This window comes from Anolis sagrei, chromosome 9 (genome assembly GCF_037176765.1).
Source record: "Anolis sagrei isolate rAnoSag1 chromosome 9, rAnoSag1.mat, whole genome shotgun sequence".
NCBI classification, from domain to species: Eukaryota; Metazoa; Chordata; class Lepidosauria; order Squamata; family Dactyloidae; genus Anolis; species Anolis sagrei.
The window spans coordinates 20,369,636-20,397,445 of record NC_090029.1 but is presented as its reverse complement, the minus strand read 5'-3'; the positions used below and the strand labels follow the sequence as shown (position 1 = coordinate 20,397,445).

Below are 27,810 nucleotides of genomic sequence, written 5' to 3'. Positions count from 1 at the left end.
CTTACCTTCTTTTATCAGAGCAAAGACTTCAAGATGCCGGGACGGCAAGGAACTGACCAGTTTCAACTGGACACATAAGAGGACGATCCTAATGCTGTGATAATCGGCTTAGACAGTCAGAAGGCACACGCCTGGGTTTTGTATTGCAACACCTTTCCTGCTGCTGGTTTATGGTTCCACAGAAGTGAATATTTTTTTCTCAAGTCATGGAAGAAACTGTCATGGGTGAAAGAAAAATAATAATAATCCAGGAAGACCAGTCCATAACGTTGACAGAAATGTGCCCAGTTTGAAGTTTGGGGATTGGCAGAAAAAAAATTAAATGCAAAGATGGAGGATGCCTGGCTTGACAACAATATGTGTGGAAAAGATCTTGGAGTCCTCGTGGACAACAAGTTAAACATGAGCCAACAATGGGTTGTTGCAGGTTTTTTTTCGGGCTATATGGCCATGTTCTAGAGCAGTGTTTCTCAACCTGGGGGTCGGGACCCCTGGGGGGGGGGTCACAAGGGGGTATCAGAGGGGTAGAGGCAGCCCTAGGTAAATTTCAACGGTAAGCAAACAGTATTTTGGCGCCCACCCCCCAACCAATCACTGATACATATTTTCTGTTCATCATGGGAGTTCTGTGTGCCATATTTGGTTCAATTCCATCTTTGGTGGAGTTCAGAATGCTCTTTGATTGTAGGTGAACTATACATCCCAGTAACTACAACTCGCATATGTCAAAGTCTATTTTCCCCCAAGAGCGCCTCAAGAGCGCCCCTGGGCAAAATCAACTCCACTGCAAATGCTTACTTTGCATAATGGGTTGAGCCACCCCTGCAGAGGGGTCCCCAAAGACCATCAGAATATACAATATTTCCTGTTGGTCATGGGGTTCTGTGTGGGAAGTTTGGCCCAATTCTATCATTGGTGCGGTTCAGAATGCTCTTTGATTTTAGGTGAACTATAAATCCCAGCAACTACAACTCCCAAATGTCAAGGTCTATTTTCCCCAAACTCCACCAGAGTTCACATTTGCACATATTGAGTGTCCGTGCCAAGTTTGGTCCAGATCCATCATTGTTTGAGTCCATAGTGCTCTCTGGATTTAGGTGAACTACAACTCTAAAACTTAAGGTCAATGCCCACCAAGCCGTTCTAGCATTTTCTGTTGGTCATAGGAGTTCTATGTGGCCAGGTCTGATTCCATTCCTTCGTTGGCGTTCAGAATGCTCTTTGATTGTAGGCGAACTATAGATCCCAGCAACTACAACTCCCAAATGACAACATCAATCTCCCCCAACCCCACCAGTATTCAAATTTGGTCCAGTGAACGAAAATCCATCCTGCATATCAGATATTTACATTACGATTCATAACAGTAGTGAAATTACAGTTATGAAGTAGCAACAAAAATAATGTTATGGTTGGGGGTCACCACAACATAAGAAACTGTATTAAGGGGTCGTGGCATTAGGAAGGTTGAGAACCACTGTTCTAGAGGCATTCTCTCCTGAAGTTTCGCCTGCATCTATGGCAAGCATCCTCAGAGGTAGTCGAAGTCTGTTGGAACTAGGAAAATGGGTTTATATATCTGTGGAATGACCAGGGTGGGACAAAGAACTCTTGTCTGTTGGAGCTATATTAATAATAATAATCTTTATTTATACCCCGCCACCATCTCCCCGATGGGGACTCGGAGCGGCAGGGCCAGAAAATTTTTTTGGGGACGGTTGAAACTTTTTTTAGCAAATCATGAAGAGTAATTCGATAACACAACAACAACATTTTTAATACAGTCCAAAGACCCTTATTGCTCCGTAAAAGGTATAAGATACAAGCTATGCAAGGTTAGTAAGGCCAAAAATAGCCCAAACTGATTAAAACACGTGATGTGGATGGAATTAACAGCAGATAAAACTGATAAAACAAGAATTAAAACTTATAACCAGCATTTAAGATAGCAATGACGTAGGTAAAAGACTACAAAGGCATGTTTCATCGGGCCATAACATAAAATACTTTAAATTATATGGTTTCAAGTATATTTCATGTAGCCTTCATTAAATCAAATTTCTATTTTAGTTAAAGTTTTGAGTCTTAAAATAACTGAAAATGATTTGCTAATCGATAATTTATAGTTACAAAAGAATACCACAGAGTTTGTTAGAAACACTTGAAAACTGTGTCAATTCACTTTGACAGAAATCAAGCTCTATTGATTAACTTCGATGGAAACTCAAGAGTGCAAGTCTAGTCCGTCTTTCTTGCCTCGTTGTGCTTCTTGTGTATGTTTTCAAACGTTTAAGGGTTGAAAACGACCTTTCATTTGTAGCTGTTGACACTGGCAATGTAGCAGAAATCTGAAGAAGTTTCTTCACATTCGGAAAACACTGTCCATCACAGACAAGATAAGATACGCTTCCAGTGCATTTGATGGTTTTTCTGCAGGTGCAATCTCATAGACTTAGCATGGGAATTTGGTTAACTAGTTAAAATTCATGAGTAAACCAGGGTTTTTTTTAACCTGAAAAATTATTGGGGGGGGGGGGGTTGAACCCCTAACCCACCCCCCTGCCCCCCATCCCCGGCTACAGGCCTGCAGCGCCAAGCCTGGACAACATATTACAACAAATAAAACCAGAGCATTAACAATAAACAACACCATCAAATTACATCAAGAAAAAAATTTATAAGTACAGTCATAAAATAACATTCCAATAGGCACAATCACAATAACAATGGGCGGGCCACATGTACAGGATAAAAACAATTCTAAGACTCTAATGAGATCAAAATAGGAGCAAGTTATCTGCAGGGAACTCGTAAAAACACACATAGTTGTGAAGCTAAACTTCCCATTTGGAGGGCGTGTATTCCAGTGGGAAGAGTGTTGAGGGGTGCAATGGTGTCATATTGTGCACCTACTCGCCAAAGGCACAGTGGAAGAGCCAGGTTTTAAGGTCCTTTTTGAACGTTTCTAGAGAAGGGGCTTTCCTCATCTCTCCAGGTAATGAGTTCCAGGTAATGAGCTAGGTGTGAATGTTTCAACTGACCACCTTGATTAGCATTTGATGGCCTTGCAGTGCCAACAATGTCATGCAACAGTGAGCCAACAATGTCATGCAGCAACTGAAAAAGCCAATGGGGTTTTGGCCTACGTAAATAGGAGTCTAGATCCAGGGAAGTCACGCTACTCCTCTATTCTGCCTTGGTCAGACCACACCTGGAATATCACTGTGTCCAATTCTGGGCACCACAACTGAAGGGAGATGTTGACAAGCTGGAATGTGTCCAGAGGAGGGTGACTAAAACAATCAAGGGTCTGGAGAACAAGCCCTATGAGGATCGGCTTAAAGAGCTGGGCATGTTTAGCCTGAATAAGAGAAGGCTGAGAGGAGACATGTTAGCCATGTATGTGAGGGGAAGTCATAGGGAGGAGGGAGCAAGCTTGTTTTCTGGTGCCCTGGAGATGTGGATGCAATGGAACAATGGCTTCCAACCCAAAGAAAGGAGATTCCACCCACACTCTATTCTGCCTTGCTCAGACCACACCTGGAATCACACTGTGTCCAATTCTGGGCACCACAATTGAAGGGAGATGTTGACAAGCTGGAATGTGTCCAGAGGAGGGCGACTCAAAGGATCAAGGTTCTGGAGAACAAGCCCTATGAGGAGCGGCTTAAAGAGCTGGGCATGTTTAGCCTGAAGAAGAGAAGGCTGAGAGGAGATGTGATGAGGACCATGTATAAATATGTGAGGGGAAGTCATAGGTAGGAGGAAGAAGATTAAGGGTCTGAAGAACAACCCCTATGAGGAGCGGCTTAAAAAGCTGGGCATGTTTAGCCTGAAGAAGAGAAGGCCGAGAGGAGACATGATGAGGGCCATGCATCAAGATGTGTGAGGAAGTCATCGAGAGGAGGAAGCAGGCTTGTTTTCTGCTACCCTGAAGACTAGGATGCGGAATAATGGCTTCAAAGTACAGGACATAAAGGAGATTCCACCTGAACACGAGCAAGAACTTCCTGACTGTGAGAGCTGTTCAGCAGTGGAACTCTCTGTCCCGGAGTGTAGTGGAGGCTCCTTCTTTGGAGGCTTTGAAATGGAAGCTGGATGGCCATCTGTTGGGAGTGCTTTGAATTCCTGATTCCAAAGCCAGGATTTCAATTGCTTCCTGAAGGACAGGAGGGAGGGGGCATACCTAACTTCCTTTGGGAAGAGTTCCATAGCCAGGGGGCCACCACAGAGAAGGCCCTGTCTCTCGTTCCCACCAGACGCGACTGCGAAGGTGGAGGAACCGAGAGCAGGGCCTCTTCGGAAGATCTTCATTATTGTTACCTATGTGACGATAATTTGACATGACATTACATGACATATATATTGTGGCACAGTTTAATAGCCATTTGTTTTTTCATGGACCATTTATTAAATATATCATACGACTTAGTCTTAAAAATATATATATACACAGTGATGCAAATGTACAAAAGAGTGATAACAAATATTACAAAGAAGGAAGGCATTCATCTTTCATTACTGAAAGTGTGAGGATCACCAAAGGCCCAGTGCCATAGTTTCAACACTGAGGACCAATAATAATAATCATCATCATCATCATCATCATCATCATCATCATCATCATAAAACTTTATTTATACCCCGCCACCATCTCCCCAAGGGACTCGGAGCAGCTTACATGAGGCCAAGCCCAACAACACATCAAAAACAACAAGCAGTAATAAAATAACAAGCAATAAACAAAATAAACAATACAATTAATATAATTCACAAGTAGACAAGAAACACAAGAATTTAAAAACCTATGGCTGGGCCAAATGTAATAGTTAAAACTTTAAAAATAAATGCTGGACATGAAACACCAATGAGGCCCATTTTTTAAATGAAGGTGACGATTTATTAGTTTTGGGTGTAAAAAAAAAAAGTGCAGTTCTTCACATCCAACAACCTGATCTCCAAATGTTTTTGCAGCATTAGTTCTTATGCTACCAAATGTTACTACACAGTGACATGGTTGTGTGATACTCCTTTACTCTCCAAGCACAGATTTCCTTCTTTCCTGCTATATTCTAGTGAGAAAGCCAAGTTTGAAACTGCTGGGGATCTGTATGGCTTCCAGAGCGTGTGGCGAAAGGGTGAAAGGAAACGTCACTTGAAAGAGGTATTTCGTATCGAGCATCAATTGTGCCGAATTCTCTCTGTTGCTCAGCATGGCCTGGAATGAAAACAGAGGGAGAGGTGACTGAAGTAGCGCAAAGTAAAACTGCCAGGGTTGAAATATTATTTTTTATCTCAGGAAACAACACACACGAGAGTTCGTGGAATAAGACTGCGAACCAATACCCATACCTGCACCTTGCGAACAAAGGATGGAGCGACTCTTTTCTCAAAGTCATCAATGGGAGTGTAGGAGTTGAGAATTTTCACTATCTGTAGAAACGATTTAAATAAAATAATCAATGGGTGACATTTGCAGTTGCTACGATTTTAAAATAAACGTTGAAGCCATTGCAATCTGCCCCCAACAGCAGCAGAATGGGGGGGGGGATACTATAGAAAGCATTTGGCATTTGAAAGCGTTTGGCGAGGACGAGAGACAGGGCCTTCTCTGTGATTGCCCCTCGGCTATGGAACCCCCTTCCTAATGAGATCAGGTCAGCCCTCTCCCTCTTGTCCTTTAGAAGGATGATAAAAACGTGGCTGTGGGACCGAGCCTTTGGGATTGTGCAATGAGGCAATGATATGAGCCCTTAGTATACTCGATATGGTTGTTGAGACAGTTTTAACTAGAGGATTTTAATGTCAAGATAAGTGATTTTAATGCTTTTGTATGTGTATGGTCTAGTATGTTTCGGCATTGAATGTTTGCCATTTATATGTTGTGCCCTGCCCTAAGTCCCCTTCGGGGTGAGAAGGGCAGAATATAAATACTTTAAATAAATAAATAAATAAATAAATAAATAAAGCAGGTGGTAAGGTAACAGGAAACTGAGGCTCCATCTACACTGCCACATAAACCCGTTTTTAAGTGCATTATAATGGGCAGTGTAGACTCATATAATGCAGATTGAAGCACACTGAACTACATGTCCAGGGGAGGCTCTCCTCTCAGTCCCACCTCCGTCTCAAACCCGGCTGGTGGGAATGAGAGAGAGGGCCTTCCCTGCAATTGCCTCCCACCTCTGGAACTCCCTTCCGAAGGAGATCAGAATGGCCCCATCGCTGGCCTCTTTTAAGAAGCAAATAAAAACTTTCCCATGTACTCAGGCATATGGAGATGTGAATGTTTAAAGAATGGGCTTTATGAAATATTGAATTTATGAATTGTTTATTTATGAAAATTTATGAAATCACATTGGGGACCCCTCCCTCCAGCACCAACTGCTGCTCTTGGCCAGAGTGAAGAGAGAGGGGGCCAGAAGACAGTTTCACCTTGTCTCCTGTGCTATGCTAATAATGTAATACATTATAATATAATGTAATGTAATACATTGTATATACATATAATATTTATAATATTATAATGTAATACAATATAAAATTACTAATAATATATTACAATTATATATTTTATATTACATGTAATTTATTTATCGTGTCAGGAGCAACCAGACATTTGTATTACATTTTGAACAAAGCAAACAGACAAACAAACAAACAGACAAAACACAAAGTTTGCAAGCTTGGTAGTTGATTAAATGTCCTTTGACCAGTATCTGGCCACTTGGAGTGCCTCTGGTGTTGCCGCAAGAAGGTCCTCCATGGTGCATGTGGAAGGGCTCGGGTTGCATTGCAGCAGGTGGTCAGTGGTTTGCTCTTCTCCACATTCACATGTCATGGATTCCACTTTGTGGCCCCATTTCTTAAGGCTGGCTCTGCATCTCGTGGTGCCAGAGAGCAGTCTGTTCAGCGCCTTCCAAGTCGCCCAGTCTTCTGTGTGCCCAGGAGGGAGTCTCTCATTTGGTATCAGCCTTTGATTGAGGTTCTGGGTAAGAGCCTGCCACTTTTGGACTCTCGCTTGCTGAGGTGTTCCAGCGAGTGTCTCTGTAGATCTTAAAAAACTATTTCTTGATTTAAGTCGTTGACATGCTGGCTGATACCCAAACAGGGGATGAGCTGGAGATGTCCCTGCCTTGGTTCTTTCACTATTGGCTGCTACTTCCAGGCGGATGTCAGGTGGTGCAATACCGGCTAAGCAGTGTCATTTCTCCAGTGGTGTAGGGCGCAGACATCCCGTGATAATGCGGCATGTCTCATTAAGAGCCACATCTACTGTTTTAGCGAGGTGAGATGCATTCCACACTGGGCATGCATACTCAGCAGCAGAGTAGCATGGCGCAAGGGCCAATGTCTTCACTGTGTCTGATTAGTGTTGGTTAAGTGGTGCACACTGCTGGAGCTCAACTGCTGTTCCTTAAACACCAGAACAACCACACAAGCCTGAACAACATACCACCTTATAAACAAGTGTCCAGCCTTTAAACAACAAGAGACAAACAAATAAGCTTTTTAAGAGACAAGGGGTACCTCAAGCTAAGATGGCTCCCTGGTTCCTTATTCTTTGGCTGCTCACATGACTAATCAAAGAGAACTATGGGAACTACACTCCAAAACCTATGGAGAGCCATGGTTATTTCCCCCTAGAAGAGCAATACCTGCACAGCAGAAAGCGATGTACAACGTTCATAGATCTCCCTGGCATCGTCATCTGTGGTCTTTTTGACTTGAAGGAGCCAAGCGGCTTGAGAAAGAGGCTCCAGGGTCTCCTTGGCAGAGCTGCTCTGGAGGTTCTTGTCCTTCAGCCATTCCTCCAGGTAGCTGATGTTGCACCTAGGCATTGACAAACCCAAAGAGACACAGGGTAACTTCTCTTGTCAGGGATAGCCACAGGGTTATAGCCATTCTCTACAAGAGGGCTAGGCCACTTCTGGAATTAAGGGCTTTCACAGGACCACATTGAATTCCAAGTGACCTCCCCCTGAAAAGGAGTCTCTTCTAAGCTTAAAACAGCCACGGAAGGGGGAAACTGGCCACAAAATCTATATCTATATATATATAAATGCTCTGTGCATAATGAATACCTTAAAAACAAAAGAACCAATGAATGAAATCACACCAAATTTGGCAACAAAACATCTCACAAGACAAGGAGTGACCATCACTCAAAAATTTATGATTTTGTCATTTGGGAGTTGTAGCTGCTGGGATTTATAGTTCACCTATAATCAAAGAGCATTCTGAATTCCACCAACGATGGAATTGGACCAAACTTGGCACACAGGACTCCCATGACCAATAGAAAATATTGGAAGGGTTTGGTGGGCGTTGACCTTGAGTTTTGGAGTTGTAGTTCACCTACATCCAGAGAGCACTGTGGACTCAAACAATGATGGATCTGGACCAAACTAGGCACAATTATTCAATATTCCCAAATATAAACACAGATGGAGTTTGGGGGAAATAGACTTTGATATTTGGAAGTTGTAGTTTCTGGGATTTAGATTGCCCTACAATCAAAGAGCCCCCAAACCTGGCACAGTACCTACATGGTCAATATTGAATACTGATGCGGTTAGGGGGGGCGTTTTTCAATTTTGAGAGTTATCATTCACCAACACCAAAAAGGAAGAGAAGGACGGGTGGAGAGATCTTCAGCCTTCTGAGCTAAAAGTGTCCTAAGACCATCAGAAATAGAGGTCTTTGTTGACCTCTCTGAAACCCCCCTTGTGACCCCCCCAGGGGTCCTGACCCCAAGGTCTACATGTATACTAATCATTAAGAAAATGTGTTATGAGTTTTGGGTTGTTGTAGGTTTTTCGGGCTATATGGCCATGTTTTAGAAGCATTCTATCCTGATGTTTTGACCTCACAACCTCTGAGGATAATTGTCATAGATGTAGGCAAAACGTCAGGAGGGAATGCTTCTAGAACATGGCCATATAGCCCGAAAAACCTACAACAACCCAATGATTCCAGCCATGAAAACCTTTGACAATGTTTTGTTTTTCTTCCCCTCGAATCCCCTGCTTTTTACCTGATCTGCATCCCTTTTCGACAAGAGCACATGTCCTTGCGTAGGAAGAGGCTATTAAGGGTGACTGAGCCAATCAGATAGAAAAGCTGCTTCACGGCCTGCTTTAGAAGCTCTGAGTCCAAGCCATTCTGGCACATGGTGGTATAAAAATAGCTGAGCTGTTGCAGGATGGAGGTCATGGTGTAAGCATCCGTGTCGTCGATGCTAGAAGAGCGCTTGCGGAATCCGGTCGGTTTTAAGCCTGAAATCCCCTGGAGGCTTTCGTACTCCAGCATTCCCGGCACTGGAGGAGAGAACAGCCAGCAAGCAGAAAAGAAACAAGGTTCCTGAAATTAGCGTTTGGCTCTGGAAATCAACTGCAGGCTTCAAAGCTCTTAAAAAGGTTTTAAACATCCGCTATCTTATTATGACCACAAAGCAAGAGGGAGCCATTTGGAGATGGATTTTGAAAATCCTATATTCAGCAGACATTTCGGCTCAGCTGTAAAATGGAAATACAAACCTAAGAAAATCAGTTCAGCCTGGGGTTCTGAAGCTGTGGTCTCCCAGGGACTCCGTGGAGGGATGTAGGGCAGGCATGGGCAAACTTTGACCCTTCAGGTGTTTTGGACTTCAGCTCCCACAATTCCTAACAGCCGGTAAGCTGATCGAGATTTCTGGGAGTTGAGGACCCAAAAACCTGGAGGGCCAAAGTTTGACCATGCCACAGAAAGGTAGAGTTGTGGTTTTGTGCTGCCATCAAAATAAAAAGTCAAAATCAATGGAATGCCAGAGATAGCAGTCTCGCATAATTCCTTGAAGAGACAATGTCTGGAATACACCCTTTCTGACTGTTCCATGTTTTTGAGGGTTCCAGTCTCTTCACTGTTGGCTTCTGTCTGTTGATCAGAGACAGGAATTGTCATGTTTCACTGTGACTAATATCTACCTCCCCTCCCTGTCTCTTTCTTCTCTTTCTTTTCCTTCCTTCCTTCCCTCCTTCTTTCCCCTTCCTTCCTTCCTTCCCTCCCTCCCCCTTCCTTCCTTCCTTCCCTCCTTCCCTTTCTTTCTTTCCTTCCTTCACTCCCTCCTTCCCTTTCCTTCCTTCCTCCCTTCCCTCCTTCTTTCCTCCCTCCCTTCCTCCCTTCCCTCCCTCCCTCCCTCCCCTTTCTTTTCTTCCTTCCTTCCCTCCTTCCTTTCTTCCTTCCTTCCTTCCCCCTTCCTTCCTTCTCTTCTTCTTCCCTTCCTTCCCCCCTTTTGTTTGCCTTCCTCTTTCTCCTCGTTCTTCCTTCTCTATCTATTCTTGGACTGCAACTCCCAGCAGTCCTCCTGATCAATCTATCTACCTACCTATCTCTATCTAATCTAGCTATCTGGAGGATTGCTGGAAGTTGCAGTCCAGGAATAGGAAATAGGAAATCTGCAGGGATTGGGATGCTCTCAAAGAAACCGCTTTGAGTCCCCCCAGAGGTGAGAAAGGAGGTATATAAATACTGTAAATAAATAAATAAATCCAAGGAGAAGAAAGCTTGCATCTTGGAAGCAGTACATTTTGATCACCCTCCTCTCCTAAAAGGCCTCATCTAGGGGTTGCTGGAAGCTGTAGTCTGGTAGCAAGTGTGGATATGCTATTGTGTGTTTTGTTTGCTGGGGGAGTCATTTTTGCACATGCGCTGTAGTGTCTTTTTGCTTTTTTGAGTCCCTTCCACTGTGTTTTTCAGTGCTTTTATGAGTGACGGTCACTCGTTGGCCTGAGAGGTGTCTTGTGTCCAAATTTGGTGCCAATTCATCCAGTGGTTTTTGAGTTATGTTAATCCCATCCCATAAACAAACATTACATTTATATATATATATATATATATATATATATATATATATATATAAATAAAAACAGTGAATGACCAGCACCGAAAAATGTACAAACGTCAGAATAGGAACATATACATTTAGGCATTAAGAAACACTATGCATTTAAAAGTGTCAAGACTTTATAAGCCATCCAGACAAAAATATTAAGAAGCATCCTTAGCCTCCCAAGCTTTGTGCCTAATGGAATTTTATTTCTAGAGATGGGTCAGATCTCTGTTGAGTCTCGGATCTGGATGTATATCCTAATTTTTTTGGTTAAAACGGATGTTTATGCCTAAAATTTTGGCCTCATTGACCCTTGGTGATCTAATCCAATCAAGGTGGAAAAATTTAGTTGATGAGAAAACCCTAAACATTGGATTCTTACCAAATACCATCCTTAGTATGGGTTACACAAAAGCCAAATAAAACATACAACTGGGTATCTGAGACACTGCGCTGCAAAACTATCTAAATGCAGCCTCTATTCTTCCATTCTTCAAAGACAATGGGAGGGCGGAGTACTTAGGCAACCTAATTATCCCTAAACATAGGAAGGCATTCTCTTTGGCTAAATTCAATGTACTCCCTTCTGATGTACTGGAGGGAAGATATAACAAAGTACCACACAATGAACTCCTATGTCCCTGAGAGGCTGAGGCAGTGGAAACTGTGCAACACGTTTTGTTGTACTGCTCTTTTTACTGAGACCTTCATAAACATTTTATAAATCCAATTTTAGAAAGTTTACCAGGGAGATCTGCAAGGTTTTATGTCGATTGTCTTTTGGCTGACCCCAAAACTGCTGCCAACGTTGCAGCAGTAATAGCTTGTTGGTGCAAGATGCTGTCACTGTCTTAGAAGATTTTAATATTTATTTCAATATCTACCATTGTCATTTTAGCATATAAATGTTTAATAACGTTTTAACTATCATATTCAATACTGGGTTTGCTTTTTACGTGTTACTAGCCATCCCCTGCCACGCTTTGCTGCGGCCCAGTCTGTGTAACACAGGTTCGCAGCTTGGGAGTGATCCTAGACTCATTGCTGAGCCTGGAACCCCAGGTTTCAGCGGTGACCAGGGGAGCATTTGCACAGTTAAAGCTTGTGCACCAGCTGCGCCCGTACCTTAGGAAGTCTGACTTGGCCATGATGGTCCACGCTCTGGTTACATCCCGTATAGACTACTGCAACGCTCTCTATGTGGGGTTGCCTTTGAAGACTGTTTGGAAGCTTCAAATGGTCTAACAGTCCAACGTTCGGCAGCCAGGATACTGACAGGAGCAGTGCTCAGGGAGCATACAACTCCTCTGTTGCGCCAGCTCCACTGGCTGCCAGTTTGCTACCGGGTACAATTCAAAGTGCTGGCATTAGCCTATAAAGCCCTAAACGGTTCTGGCCCAACTTACCTGTCCGGACGCATCTCCTCCTATGAACCTGCTAGGATGTTACGATCGTTTGGGGAGGCCCTGCTCTCGGTTCCGTCTGCATCACAAGTACGTCTGGCGGGAACGAGAGACAGGGCCTTCTCAGTGGTGGCCCCTCGGCTGTGGAACACCCTTCCTACAGAAATTAGATCAGCCCCCTCCCTATTAGCATTTCGGAGGAAAGTGAAGACCTGGTTTTCGAGCAGGCATTTGAATAGGCAGTGTATTGAATATAGGAATATGGAATGGATTATGAGATTGGATCTTGATTCTATGTATGAGATGCTAATGAGATGTTCTAGTTATGTTTAATTGATTGCTTATTATGTCATTGTTTTAATTGTTTTTCAACTGTTTTTATGATGTTCAGCATTGAATGTTGCTATTGTTAACTGCTTTGAGTCGCCCAAGGGTTGAGAAAAGCGGTATATAAATGAAGTAAATAAATAAATAAATAAATAAATAATTGTGTATGTGTATATATGTGGTTTTATGCATGCATTGTAATGTATTTTTTATTTTTTCGCTTTTTAAGTTTCTTCTGTGGGTATTTCAGTGTTTTTATGAGTGATGGTCACTCGTTGGCCTGAGTGGTGTCTTGTGCCAAAATTTGGTGTTAATTTGTGCAGCAGTCTTTGAGTTTTGTTAATCCCACAAACGAACATTACATTTTTATTTATATAAATATTAGCCATCCCCTGCCATGCATTGCTGTGGTCCAGTCTGTGTATATATGTTTTATGTGTGTATATATAAAATAAATCTCATAAACAAAAATAAACAATAGACAGTAACAATAACAACAAGCATTTAAAACCTATGGCTGGGCCAAATGTAATAATTTAAAATTTAAAAAATAATGTTGGACATCGACAAGGTAGGATATAACTGGAATAGAGGTTTCAGGTAGAGATGGGGCGCATAGACAATCCTAAATCAGTGATAAAATGCATTCAGGGACATATTTGCTGAGGGTATTTCCTTATTCTGGGAAGGCACACTGGAACAACCACGTTTTTAGGCTCCTCCTAAAGCCTGCCAGAGTTGGGGCATGTCTGATGTCCCTGGGGAGCGAGTTCCAGAGTCGAGGGGCCACCACCGAGAAGGCCCTCTCCCTCGTCCCCACCAATCGTGCCTGTGATACAGGTGGGAGCGTGAGCAGGGCCTCTCCACATGATCGAAGAGATCGTGTGGGTTCGTACACAGAAATGCGGTCATGCATTTCTTATACATGGCTGTCATATCTCCTCTCAGCCTTCTCTTCTTCAGGGTAAACATGCTCAGCTCTTTAAGCCGCTCCTCATAGGGCTTGTTCTCCAGACCCTGGATCATTTTAGTCGCCCTCCTCTGGACACATTCCAGCTTGTTAACATCTTCCTTCAATTGTGGTGCCCAGAACTGGACACAATATTCCAGGAAAACGCCACATAATTTGACAAAAGAAGCTGGGTACTGGAAAGAGCAAACCGTTTTTTTCATAGATCTTGTATTTTTCCTTGAATTTTCATGTACTTTTTGCCACAACGGTTAGCTTGCTTAAGATTAATCAATTTTTCTGGACATTTACTCAGACATAAGGGTCACTGTGTTCAGTGATGCTTGCTCCAAAGAAAATGGCCATTTGCTTACAACCTAAGAACATGTATGTCTAGACACATGCATAACAACTGCACACTCCTTTTGGACACACAAAGAAAGAAAACCATATATTTTATGTGACTGTTCACATCATTTGTTCGTTCTTACCTATCATCGGCTGAATGTTGTTCTCCATAACAATAATAAATTGATGATAAATCCTAATGGCCAGGTCACTAAGAACCTGCCTGTATTCCGACAGATCAAAGTGCTTCAGAATGTTCTTGTTTTGTTCCGGAGTGTTATGCTTCATGAATTCCTGAAATCAGTTATACTTTTATAAATACATGGCAATTAAACCCACTGCAGGCTTTACACCACGACTCATTAAGTAAACTAGAATGAATATATACATGCACTCAGGATAGCAAAGGACTATTAATGCACTAGAGTTATGAGCATCCATGCACATATTTTCTACCTGCAAATGGCAGAATATCCACAGCTATGGAGTCCCTCCCCCCCCAATCTAACTTTTCAATTCAAGGACAGATAAGTCCATTGTATGATGCCTCTAGATCGGAAAGAGATCAGAATGTGCCAGGGAGGAAAAGAAAGCAATTCAGGTGTTACAGTGGATTAGTCCATGGCTCCTTCTCAGACACATATGGACGGTGAAAGCAGGGGAGGGTGGGGAGAGTGGTCCGTTAGTTAAAGCACAGGTTGTCCTAGCCTTAAGAGAAAGCCTTGGTGATTCGGCTTCCACATGGAAGGCTGGAAATTACATACGGCCTATATCAAGCATGGGAAAGGGGAAACAGATGTACAAATGTTCTTTTTAATATAATGAAGGGTGTGGTTCCTTCTGGCCTCCAGATCTTTAATCTCCAATCAGTGCCACCCAGAATGACCAAGGCTAAAGCCAAAGCCCCAAACATCTGGTGAGTCAAAGGTTCCCCACCCATATTTTACAACCCTGTCAAATTAAAACACATCAGTAAGCAAATACAACAGACATCAGAAGAGCTGCAATTATACTATAAAGTTTAATGACATTTAAATAAACGTAAAACCATTCTTACCTCTTCGCCGCTGTACTGTTTGAGGCAGTTGAGAAAGTGGCATGTATTTGAAAGCCAGAATGATAACATCTCAAAGTCTTCAACATGTTCCTAAATAATAGATTACGGTGTTTGTTTAATTTGCATTTTATGTATACACATAATAAAGGCAAAAACATGTATGTGTGTATGTGGTGGGGGTGTCCACTTACACAGAGAAGTTCCCACTTCTGCACATAGCTACAGCTCCCAATAATAACAACAACAACAACAACACAACAACAACAACAACAACAACAACAACAACAACACAGGAAAACTCATGACCATTCATAATTCATTACATCCTCGCAGTGATGTTGACCAGCTATATCTGCCTAGAAAGTCTGAGGGCAGAGGACTTTGACAAGTCAAACAAGCAGTCGAAGAAGAAAAACACAACGCCCTGGCAGAATATGTCAAGGAAAGCCAAGAACATGCTTTAATTAAAGTCAATAATCGGAAACTTCTCAAAGCACAGCAGACAAAGAATCAGTACAAGAAAACTGCACTCCAAACCAGAGCTGATAACTGGCACAACAAAGCATTGCATGGGCAGTTCCTTGAGAAGATTGAAAGAAAAGTTGACAAGGAGAAGACCTGGTGATGGCTCACGAATGGAACCCTGAAGGAGACAGAAGAAGGCCTGATTCAGGAGTGAACAAAAGTAGGGTGCGCAGGAGACACCAATGGCCTTCCCTCCAATGACATTGCAGGTTATAGTGAGCACCACGAACACGTCCAAGAGCCCTGCCAATGTCCTCCACAAACACCACACTGCCCACCACCCCAGTGAAGGCTTTCACACAGAGACAATTCATCCTAAATTTTCTGTTTTACCTCCACCACAGACATCTCAGTGTTTCTGGCTCTCTCCACTGGTATGGAATTTGCATGACCCCGCCCACTACCTCTCCTTTAACCCTTTCCTGTTCTTTTCTATGGCACACAGCAGATAGAGGAATTGATCATAACTGAACATATAAGAGTGGTTTGGGGAGAATTCATGATTTCTAGGAGTTGTAGGTACTGGGATGTATAGTTCACTTGCAATCACTGAGCACTTTGAACTCCACTAAAGATGGAATTGGACCACACAGGGCTCCCATGACCAGCAAAAAATACCACAAATCTTTGGGGAAAATTCACTTTGATTTGAGAAAGTTGTAGTTCACCTGCATCCAGAGAGCACTGTGAACCCAAATGCCAATGGATCTGGACCAAACTTGGGACATATACCTAATATGCCAAAATTGATTACTGGAGGGGTTTGGGGAGAACTGACCTTCCTTTCTGGGAGTTGTAGTTCACCTACAACCAGCGAAACTGTGACCTCCACCAATGATGGACCTGGACCAAACTTGGTCCAATGACTAACACAACCTACTGGAGGGGTTTGAGGGGACTGACTCACCATAGTGGGAGTTGTAGTTTACACTATAGCCAGAGAGCACACTGAACCCCACCAATGAAGCATCTAGAGCAGACTTGCCAAACACAACAAACTTGAAGTACTGATGTGAATTTTTCAGGGTTAACCTAGCATGATGTGCGTTATAGTTCATTCACAACCTTATTTGTTTATTTATTAATTTACGACATTTATATGCCACCCTTCTCAGAGCGACTTACAAGATATATATACATACAATATATTATATTATTAGCATAGTATAATATCAGTATTACATATTACTATATTGTATTATACCATTATATTGTAATATTATTAGTAATATTACATGTAAAATAAAATATATAATTATAAAATATTGTATTATTAGTAGTATTATATTGTATTACATTATAACATTATAAATATTATATGTATATACAATATATTATATTATATTATATTGGCCGTATATTATATTATATATATTATAAATATAAGTCCCTTCCGCTGTGTTTTTCAGTGTTTTATGAGGAATGGTCACTTGTACATGCATTTTGTACATGCATTTTGCACAATGAAAAAATGACTTTTTCAAATAACCTGGGCAAGCTAGATTATTCATATGGTTTTGGTGCCTAAATAAATACAATGTGCAGGAATTGAAAAATATAATATGATTCATTTCTGAAGGAAAACCCAAATGGCCTAAATCCAATTGCTAGCCTCATCTGCAGCAGGTGCTTTGAATCAATAGAAGATAATAAGGGTTAATTTACCAAATGTCTATTCATTCAATGAGTGCATTGTACTTGGTATTACAAATTGGATTGAGGCCAGCATCTACCATTATGTCTTTCTTATTCTTAAATGATTTGGAGTGAGGGATGAACGGTGAAGTGGAAAATTGATAGACGATGCCCAATTATTCTGGATGGCCATATCAAAAAAGGATTCAGAAGGTCTCTAAAAGGACCTTCGGAAGGAGGGAAATGGGCACAAGAAGGACAAAGACAGTTCAATATACGGAAGTGAAATAGGATGCATATTGGGGGAAAATAAAATCTGAAACTGGTAGTGACTATGGGCATATTGCAGACATGTCTGGCCAATATGAACAATGATGCTCAACTGGATGGGCCATTCTTATCTATATAAATAAAAATGTAATGTTCGTTTGTAGGATTAACATAACTCAAAAACCACTGGATGAATAGACACCAAATTTGGACACAATACATCTGTCAGGCCAAGGAGTGTCCATCACTCATAAAATACTTAAAAAGCAAAAAAAGCAAAAAAAAACATTACAACATATGCGCAAACCCACATATATATATATGCATATAGCACACATATACACATATATACAAAAATATACACACACAAAATACATATACACAGACTGGGCCACAGCAATGCGTGGCAGGGGATGGCTAGTCTATATAAATAAAAATGTAATATGCATTTGTGGGATTAACATAATTCAAAAACCACTGGGCGCATTGACACCAAATTTGGACACAATACGCCTATCAGGTCAAAGAGTGACCATCACTCATAAAAACACTGAAAAAAACAGCGGAAGAGACTTAAAAAGCCAAAAAACAAAATTTACATTACAATGCATGCACAAAACTACATCTATACATATATCTATATAAATAAAAATGTAATGTTCGTTTGTGGGATTGACATAACTCAAAAACCACTGGATGAATTGACATCAAATTTGGACACAAGACACCTCTCAGGCCAACGAGTGACCATCACTCAGAAAAACAATGAAAAACACAACAGAAGGGACTTTAAAAACAAAAAAAAAATACATTACATCATTTGCGCAAACCTACATATGTACATGCAACCACACATATACACAAACTTATACACACACAAAATACATATATACAGACTGGGCCACAGCAATGTGTGGCAGGGGATGGCTAGTCTATATAAATAAAAATGTAATGTTCGTTTGTGGGATTCACGTAACTCAAAAACCACAGGACAAATTACTGTGGAAATTGGCCACAAGACACCTACTAACCCAAGGAGTGACCATTGCTAAAAAAAATGATTTTGTCATTTGAGAGTTGTAGTTGCTGGGATTTATAGTTCACCTACAATCAAAGAGCATTCTGAACTCCATCCATGATGGAATTGAACCAAACGTGGCACACAGAACTCCCATGACCAGCAGAAAACACTAGAAGGGTTTGGTGGGCATTGACCTTGAGTTTAGGAGTTGTAGTTCACCTACATCCAGAGAGCACTGTGGACTCAAACAATGATGGATCTATAACAAACTTGGCACAAATATTCCATATACCCAAATATGGACACAGATGGAGTCTGGGGAAAATAGTCCTTGACATTTCGGAGTTGTAGTTACTAGGGATTTATAGTTCACCTACAGTCAAAGAGCATTCTGAACCCCACCAATGATAGATTTGGGGCAAACTTCTCACACAGAACCCCCATGACCAACAGAAAATACTCAAGGCCATCCAGTCCAACTCCCTTCACCAGGGCAAGAAAACATAAACAAAGCCCTCCTGACAAAGAGCCATCCAGCCATAGATATAGATCGATATATATGATTCACACACACACACAGATATAGTATCACAAATTTGAAAGGGACCCCTAAAGAAGGACAATGATATGTTGCATGTTCCAGAGTAGGCAAACCAGACAAAATCCACACCAACACTAACAAAGAAACAGTAAGAAATACTGTTTACCTGCCAGCTTAAAGAAATTACATATATTAGACACAACCACTTTCTCGTAATTTTATTTTCCAGATCACCAGACTGTGCCACATCAACGCATGGCAGGGGACAGCTAGTGTTCATATAAGATGCAACACTATAGTATTGATAGAATAAATATCAATACCAATGATGAAGTCATGGAAATTTACCTGATCATAGCCAAATACCTCCAAGATTCAATTAAAAAAAAAGGGCAATGATTGTCATTTTCAATAATTTTCATATGTTGTGATGCCACACACAAATCCTCTAAATTAGCAACCCTGGTAAGTCCAGATTTAAAATCTGGGGCACCTTACAACACATAACGGTCCTGAAATAACTTTTTAAACCATAAGGCAACTTCTTCCAATTAGAGATTCCGAACATCTCCGTACAATCTCACCAAGATGTATAGTTCTTCCTTGAAAGGAAGAAAGACACATTTACCATATACTGTACATACTCGAGTATAAATCTAGTTTTTCAGCCCTTTTTTAGGCTGAAAAAGTCCCCCTCGACTTATATTCGAGCCAAGGTTATTTATTATTTTACCCTGTTAGAAATACATAATAAATGTATTATTATTATTATTATTATTATTATATTGACCATTTTACTTTATTGTTGTTGTTATTATTACATTTATTACATTTATTATTACTATTATTACATTTCCATTATTTTACTGTATTATTATTATTATTATTACATTTATCATTTTACTCTGTTTATTTTTATTGGAAGGATATGCAAGCACATTTACATTGAAGAAGGGCAGAAAAATGCTTTAATCAGAGTTCAACAGTCTTATCTTAAATTACAGTTTTGTAAATATTCAAAAACATTCTAACCTACTGGTGCCTCAATTAATGTAATTGTATTGGTATCTATTTTTATTTTGAAATTTGCCAGTAGCTGCTTCATTTCCCACCTTTGGCTTATACTAGAGTCAATAAGTTATTCCAGGGTTTTGCAGTAAAATTTGGTGTCTCGGCTTATATTTTGAGTTGGCTTATATTTGAGTATATTTATTTATTTATTTACTATTCTTGTATACCGCTGTATCTCAAGCCCGAGGGCGACTCACAGCGGTTTCCAAACAGCAAACAGCAAAGACACGGTATACTCAAGTATATATGGTAAAGAAAGTGAATACTACACAAAATACTCCTACCTTAATTACTTGCTTGATGCCATTGACTGTCATGTTCATGAAAGATTTCAGCATGCCATCGTCGTTCAGGTAATCTGCGTATCTTACACACATGAAAAGGATGTGCGCCGGGAGGCCTGGGATCATATTGACTACAACTCCACGGGGCTTCAGTTCTGCAGAAATCCAATAACCAAATGATATTTATGTTTTTAAGGAAAGTAAACACAATTGTATAAGTGAATCATTTTGAAGGAAATGAGATTAATTAACAGCTCCCTCCCATACTCATATTTGGATCTTATTGTTTGAAACTATAGTGCAAAATGGGTTGCTGTGGGTTTTCCAGGCTGTCTGGCCCTGTTCCAGAAGCATTTTCTCCTGACGTTTCGCCCATATCTATGGCAGGCACCCTCAGAGGTTGTGAGATCTGTTGGAAACTAGGCAAGTGCGGTTTATATATCTGTGGAACGTCCAGCATGGGAGAAAGAACTCTTGCCTGTTTGAGGCAAGTGTGAATGTTGCAAGTGATTGCATTGATTAGCATTGGATAGCCTTGCAACTTTAAAGCTTGGCTGCTTCCTGCCTGGGGGGATCCTTTGTCGGGAGGTGTTAGTTGTCCGGATGCCTGACCACCATCTCCCAAAGCAGTTGCTCTACTCCGAACTCAAGAACAGAAAACAGAATGTTGGTGGGCAGGAAAAGAGATTCAAAAATGGGCTCACAGCCAACCTTAAAAACTCTGGCATAGACACCAAGAGAGAACTGAGAAGCCCTGGCCCTTGAGCACTCAAACTTTTTAAACAGAGGGCCAGGTCACAGTCCCTCAAACTGTTAGAGGGCCGAATTATAATTTGAAAAAACCGAATTATAATTTGAAAAAATGAATTCCTATGCACACTGCACAGATCTTATTTGTAGTGCAAAAAATACACATAAAAACAATACAATAATTAAAATGAAGTACAATTTAAAGAAATATAAACTTATTAGTATTTCAATGGGAAGTGTGGGCCTGCTTTTGGTTGATGAGATAGGATTGCTGTTGTTGGTGTTGTTGTGTGCTTTCGAGTGTTACAGACTTAGGTTGACCCTGAGCAAGAGCCAGGTAAATGACCTTGGAGGGCCGCATCCGGCCCCCAGGCCTTAGTTTGAGGACTCCTGATTTAAGGCAATGCCCAAGTAGTTTATTTACTATAAGGACTACTTTACTTACTATAAGTAATGATAGATCTGAGAAGGAAAAGCACATTCCAGATCCTGGAATCCTCCATGAGTTTAGCTTCAGCAGTGAAAGGTTTAAGAATTATAGGAAAAGAAAAGAGATGAAACAAATTGCTATTCTGAAGCAGTTAGAAACAGTAATACCCCTTTAAGACAGAAAACAGGTGAGGATAAAAGATAAAGAATAATATAAAATATTGAGCCACTTCAATTGCCATTTGGCCATGATTAAGATTATACTTGGTTGAAATTACTGGAGTACCAAGAATTAGATTCTGAATTATTTTCGCTTCATCTTCACTCCTGTACTGCAACATTCCAATGTATTCTTTCGACGTGGATGGCATGGGTGCTTCGTTAGCTGTTAAATAGAAACACAAGTTATATATTGTCTTCGAAGAATCCTGCAAATGTCTTGGGAAGACAGGCAGACAAATGTCAAAGTGCTGGAAGGAGCAAAGACCACCAGCACTGAAGCGACGCTCCTATGCCATCAACTCTTCCGGATTGGCCACATTGTCCGAATGCTGTCTCCCAAAGCATTCGGACTCCCAACTCAAGAACAAAAACGGAATGTTGGTGGGCAGGAAGTCAACATTATCTCTTGTTCATTCTGTTAGTCCATCATTGTGATATTCAAGAAGGCTTGGTTGATCCAAAACAAAATGGTTCAAAACACGTTTTGGATGTAGGGGGCATTGGTGGTTCAATTCTAAAGTCAATACCGATTTTGACAGAAAAAAAATGTTCAAAAATTTTCAAAACTTCCGAGACTTCCGAAACCTTTTGTTATTAGTTTGAAAGTGTTATTTCCTATTTCAGTGGGTGGTCTTTACTTTGAAAGTAATTGTTTTACTCCAGAAGCAGGGAAAAGCAAGAGGAGGAAATTCCTTCCTTCTCTGGTTCAAAACTGGCTTCTCTGGCTTGAGCCGAGGCCAGGAAATTCCTTCCATTTCAGGTTTAAAACTGGCTTCTCTGGCTTGAGCGGAGGCCAGGGACCACAAGCGGGGAAAAGCAAGCGGAGGAAATTCCTTCCTTCTCTGGTTTAAAACTGGCTTATCTGGCTTGAGCCGAGGCCAGGAAATTCCTTCCTTTTCTGGTTTAAAACTGGTTTCTCTGGCTTGAGCCGAGGCCAGGAAATTCCTTCCTTCTCTGGTTTAAAACTGGCTTCTCTGGCTTGAGTGGAGGCCAGGGACCACAAGGGGGGAAAAGCAAGCGAAGGAAATTCCTTCCTTCTCTGGTTTAAAACTGGCTTCACTGGCTTGAGCCGAGGCCAGGAAATTCCTTCCTTTTCTGGTTTAAAACTGGCTTCTCTGGCTTGAGTGGAGGCCAGGAAATTCCTTCCTTCTCTGGTTTAAAACTGGCTTCTCTGGCTTGAGTGGAGGCCAGGAAATTCCTTCCTTCTCTGGTTTAAAACTGGCTTCTCTGTCTTGAGTGGAGGCCAGGGACCACAAGTGGGGAAAAGCAAGCGAAAGAAATTCCTTCCTTCTCTGGTTTAAAACTGGCTTCTCTGGCTTGAGCCGAGGCCAGGAAATTCCTTCCTTTTCTGGTTTAAAACTGGGTTCTCTGGCTTGAGCCAAGGCCAGGAAATTCCTTCCTTCTCTGGTTTAAAACTGGCTTCTCTGGCTTGAGTGGAGGCCAGGAAATTCCTTCCTTCTCTGGTTTAAAACTGGCTTCTCTGGCTTGAGTGGAGGCCAGGGACCACAAGTGGGGAAAAGCAAGCGAAGGAAATTCCTTCTTTCTCTGGTTTAAAACTGGCTTCACTGGCTTGAGCCGAGGCCAGGAAATTCCTTCCTTTTCTGGTTTAAAACTGGGTTCTCTGGCTTGAGCCAAGGCCAGGAAATTTCTTCCTTCTCAGGTTTAAAACTGGCTTCTCTGGCTTGAGCCGAGGCCAGGAAATCCATTCCTTCTCTGGTTTAAAACTAGCTTCTCTGGCTTGAGCCGAGGCCAGGAAATTCCTTCCTTCTCTGGTTTAAAACTGGCTTCTCTGGCTTGAGCCAAGGCCAGGGACCACAAGCGGGGAAAGCAAGTGGGGGAAATTCCTTCCTTTGGTCTGAAACTGGCTTCTCTGGCTTGAGTCAAGGCCAGGGACCAGAAGCGGGGGAAAGCTGGATCATTTCCGACTAACTTAATGAGTCGTAACAAAAATGGCGGAAAAAGCTTCGGAAGGGCAAAGGGACTTCCAATTTTCTTTAAAACTTTGAAATCGCTTCAAAAAGGTAGTTTTTCCGACTTTATTCCAAATTACGAAGATTCCACGAGTACCTAACCATGCCTAATATTCAGAGCCTATAGAATGAAACATGGTGTAATATCTGCTGTTGAGAATGGATGCTGAGAATTGCATATACTACACAGCCTATCCTGTAATAATTCAGGTATTTCATCCAGATGCAGTGAAAGATGCTTGGGGCATCACCCCCACTAAAGCAGAATTCAACAGATAGTCTTATTAGTTTTCTACACAGAATTAAAAGACGCCACCATATGTTTAGCTTCAAATAGCAAAAGGTTTTTGCTACCAAACACAGTTCTGCTACCAAACATAGCAACCGTCCCTGAAAGAGATAAAGCTGATGGGCATCAAAGCAAATGAACCTGCCTCTATGAACTCCACAATTACGATCCCAATTTTAGTTTCAGTTTAATGTATAACAAGATTTCCTCACCTATTTCTATTGACTTTCTGAGTGTCTTGATCTGATCCTGAAGCCTCTTTATCAATCTGTCCTTCTTGTCAAGCTCTTCCTCTAGATCCTGCAATCTCCATAGAGTTGACAAAGAATAATGTACATTAAAATGAAAAAAATGTTAGCTTCTTTATAATATTACCTTTATATGCAGGACAATATTCTTATTACTGAGAAAAGAGAGGTATGTTAGACAAATGGCATGATTACGTGCAGCAGATAGGAAAGTCTGGTTTTGTAGGGACATTAGAAATGAATTTTCTCCAACAAATGGTGGTAAAAGGTACATGCAGAATTTTCCACGGTCTATGGTGTATTGTATTGTTCTGTAATTTCCTTGTTTTTTATAGTTCTATTAATAAACTACTTTCGTCATAGTCCATTGAATCCTATTCCTGGCTGATGCATCACAGAAACAACAATATTAAATTTTGTAAACACTTAAGGACAGCTACATTTCGTATATGGTAAACAGAATCACTGAATTCTGTAGGAACCCCTTGTGGCGCAATGGGTTAAACCCTTGTGCCAGCAGGACTGAAGACTGACAAGTCGGAGGTTCAAATCCAAGGAGAGTGCAGATGAGCTCCCTCTGGCAGCTCCAGCTCCCCATGCAGGGACATGAGAGAAGCCTCCCACAAGGATGGTAAAACATCAAAAATATCCGGCTGTCCCTTGGGAAATGTCCTTGCAGACAGCCATTTCTCTCACACCAGAAGCGACTTGCAGTTTCTCAAGTTGCTCCTGACACACACAAAAAAACCATGTAAATCTATAGTCGACAGCTTTTAATTCTAAATTGAATAGAGAAGGTACATCGAATTATAGAATCCTAGAGTTGGAAGAGACCTCATGGGCCATCCAGTCCAACCTTCTGCCAAGAAGCAGGAAAATTACATTCAAAACACTCCAGACAGATGGCCATCCAGCCTCTGTTTAAAAGCATCCAAAGAAGGAGCCACACTCCAGGGCAGAGAGTTCCACTGCTGAACGGCTCTCACAGTCAGGAAGTTCTTCCTCATGTTCAGATGGAATCTCCTCTCTTGTAGTTTGAAGCCATTGTTTCACGTCCTAGTCTCCAGGGAAGCAGAAAACAAGCTTGCTCCCTCCTCCCTAGGACTTCCCCTCACATTTTGATACATGGCCCTCATCATGTCTCCTCTCATGTCCAGGTCTTTAAGCCGCTCCTCATAGGGCTTGTTCTTCAGACCCTTGATTATTATCATGTTTAAAGATATTAATATAAATAGACAAATGTGTGGTGCAAAAGTTGATAGCAAACACAAAACTGTGGGTCATAAGCAATGTTTTCACTACGAGATAGCTTTATGATGAGGATTCATGAGAAATGTGCACGGCACAGAATTGGTACCCAACAGGATCTTGGCCAAAAGAGCATGTGTAGGTATATTTTATCTGCTTCCTCTTTTCTATATATCCAACGAAAGAACTTATATTACATGTGTAATTATCAGTCTTTAGATATTTGTGAATTTGTGTTCAATATTTAGCAACCTTTAAATAAACCATTAACAGAAGTGTTTATCAATTCTTACCGTATTTTCCATGGTGAGATAGGCTACATCTTGCCATATTTTGCTCTTGGTTTCATTCTCTCCTTCCAGTTGGTTATCTATGTAATTGTTTGTCTCCTGAAAAGTGGCTCTCAGCTTCACTTTTTCCTTAGTGTACATTTCATTTTGCACTTGTTGTACTCTGAAAACAGGGAAAGAAAGTGTTTGCTCTCTTCATTTCCTTGAAGCTCACCTACATTTGGTTTTTTTTGGGACATTTCACACTACAAAATACGCACCCAAATACCTGGGAGTTACTCTGGACCGTGCTCTGACCTACAAGAAGCACTGCCTGAATATCAAGCAAAAGGTGGGTGCTAGAAACAATACCATACGAAAGCTGACTGGCACAACCTGGGGATTACAACCAGACACAGTGAAGACATCTGCCCTTGCGATTTGCTATTCTGCTGCTGAATATGCATGTCCACTGTGGAACACATCTCACCATGTGGCTCTTAATGAGACATGCTGCATTATCACGGAGTGTCTGCGCCCTACACCACTGGAGAAATTACACTGTTTAGCCGGTATTGCACCACCTGACATCCGCTGGGAAGTAGCAGCCAATAGTGAAAGGACCAAGGCAGAGACATTTCCAGCTCATCCCCTGTTTGGGTATCAGCCAACACGTCAACGACTTAAATCAAGAAATAGTTTTCTAAGATCTACAAAGACACTTGCTGGAACACCCCAGCAAGCGAGAGTCCAAAAGTGGCAGGCTCAAACCCAGAACCTCAAGCAATGGCTGATACCAAAGGAGAGACTCCCCCCTGGGCACACAGAAGACTGGATGACTTGGAAGGCGCTGAACAGACTGCGCTCTGGCACCACGAGATGCAGAGCCAACCTTAAGAAATGGGGCCACAAAGTAGAATCCACGACATGCGAGTGTAGAGAAGAGCAAACCACAGACCACCTGCTGCAATGCAACCTGAGCCCTGCTACATGCACAATGGAGGACCTTCTTATAGTAACACCAGAGGCACTCCAAGTGGCCAGCTACTGGTCAAAGGACATCTAATCAACTACCAAGCTTGCAAACTTTGTGTTTTGTCTGTTTATTTGTTTGTTTTGTTAAAAATGTAATACCAATGTCTGGTTGCTCCTGACACGATAAATAAATAACACTACAAAAAGTGCTAACTGTTGTTAAAAATTTAGGTATAGGGGCTACTTCAAGCACTCTTCCAAAAACAAGTGGAAATTTAGCATGAAATGGCTGGCGCATATTCATTCCAGAACTTCTGTTTTGATATACTGTAAATTGCTAAACTATGGACGACATTTTTTTTCAACTTTTAAAAAAATATCAACTTTCTTACCTTCTTTGTGTTCCATCCTTTTCTGTGTTGTGACGCAACAGATTCTCCATTTCTTCTATTTTCCCTTTAATAATAAGGAACATAGTTTTAAAAAACAGGGATTAGAATTTAGTTTAGAGAGTGGGCCTTCACTCTCAGTGGCCGCCCCTCAGCTCTGGAACTCCCTTCTTTCCAGGGAAACCCGAATGGCCCCCTTCCTGCTGTCGTTCCGGCAGCAGGCTTAAACCCTCTAATTTAGACAAGGTTTTAAAGAAGGTTTTTAAGATCAAGTCACAGGGTGTTGTGGCTTTTAGCTTTATACAGTTCCGGCCCAGTTTACCTGTCCAAACGTATTCTCCCCTATGAACCATCAAGAGTGTTAAGATCGTCTGGAAAGGCCCTGCTCTCGGTCACACCACCTTCGCAGGCGCGTCTGGTGGGGACGAGAGACAGGGCCTTCTCGGTGGTGGCCCCTCAGCTATGGAATTCCCTCCCGAATGAAATTAGATCTTCCCCCTCCCTCCTGACCTTTAGGAAGCTTGTGAAAACTTGGCTGTGGAACGAAGCTTTTGCGGAATGATGTCTGAGACCTGCAACCAACCAACGTTACAGACCACTATATATGGACTGAATATATGGACTGAGTTGGACATGATTTTATCTTGGCGAATGGCTGTTATGTAATTTATCCTATATATATATATATATATATATATATATATATATATTGGTTAATTT

The 27,810-nt window shown here is 41.5% G+C and overlaps 1 protein-coding gene across 1 annotated transcript in view; it reads right to left on the bottom strand.

The window, feature by feature from the left end:
* Positions 1–2,577: 2,577 nt before the first annotated feature.
* Positions 2,578–27,810, bottom strand: part of MYO5C (myosin VC) — a 91,394-nt gene continuing 66,161 nt past the window's right edge. Inside the window, exons 31-41 of the mRNA XM_060755568.2 lie at positions 27,094–27,157; positions 25,751–25,910; positions 24,174–24,261; positions 21,767–21,865; positions 20,302–20,456; positions 14,955–15,044; positions 14,041–14,191; positions 9,038–9,320; positions 7,659–7,833; positions 5,353–5,433; positions 2,578–5,218 (exon numbers count right to left, since the gene is read on the bottom strand). Coding sequence (XP_060611551.2) covers positions 5,066–5,218; positions 5,353–5,433; positions 7,659–7,833; positions 9,038–9,320; positions 14,041–14,191; positions 14,955–15,044; positions 20,302–20,456; positions 21,767–21,865; positions 24,174–24,261; positions 25,751–25,910; positions 27,094–27,157 — 1,499 coding nt within the window. The 3' untranslated portion in view covers positions 2,578–5,065. The remainder of the gene's footprint in view (positions 5,219–5,352; positions 5,434–7,658; positions 7,834–9,037; positions 9,321–14,040; positions 14,192–14,954; positions 15,045–20,301; positions 20,457–21,766; positions 21,866–24,173; positions 24,262–25,750; positions 25,911–27,093; positions 27,158–27,810) is intronic.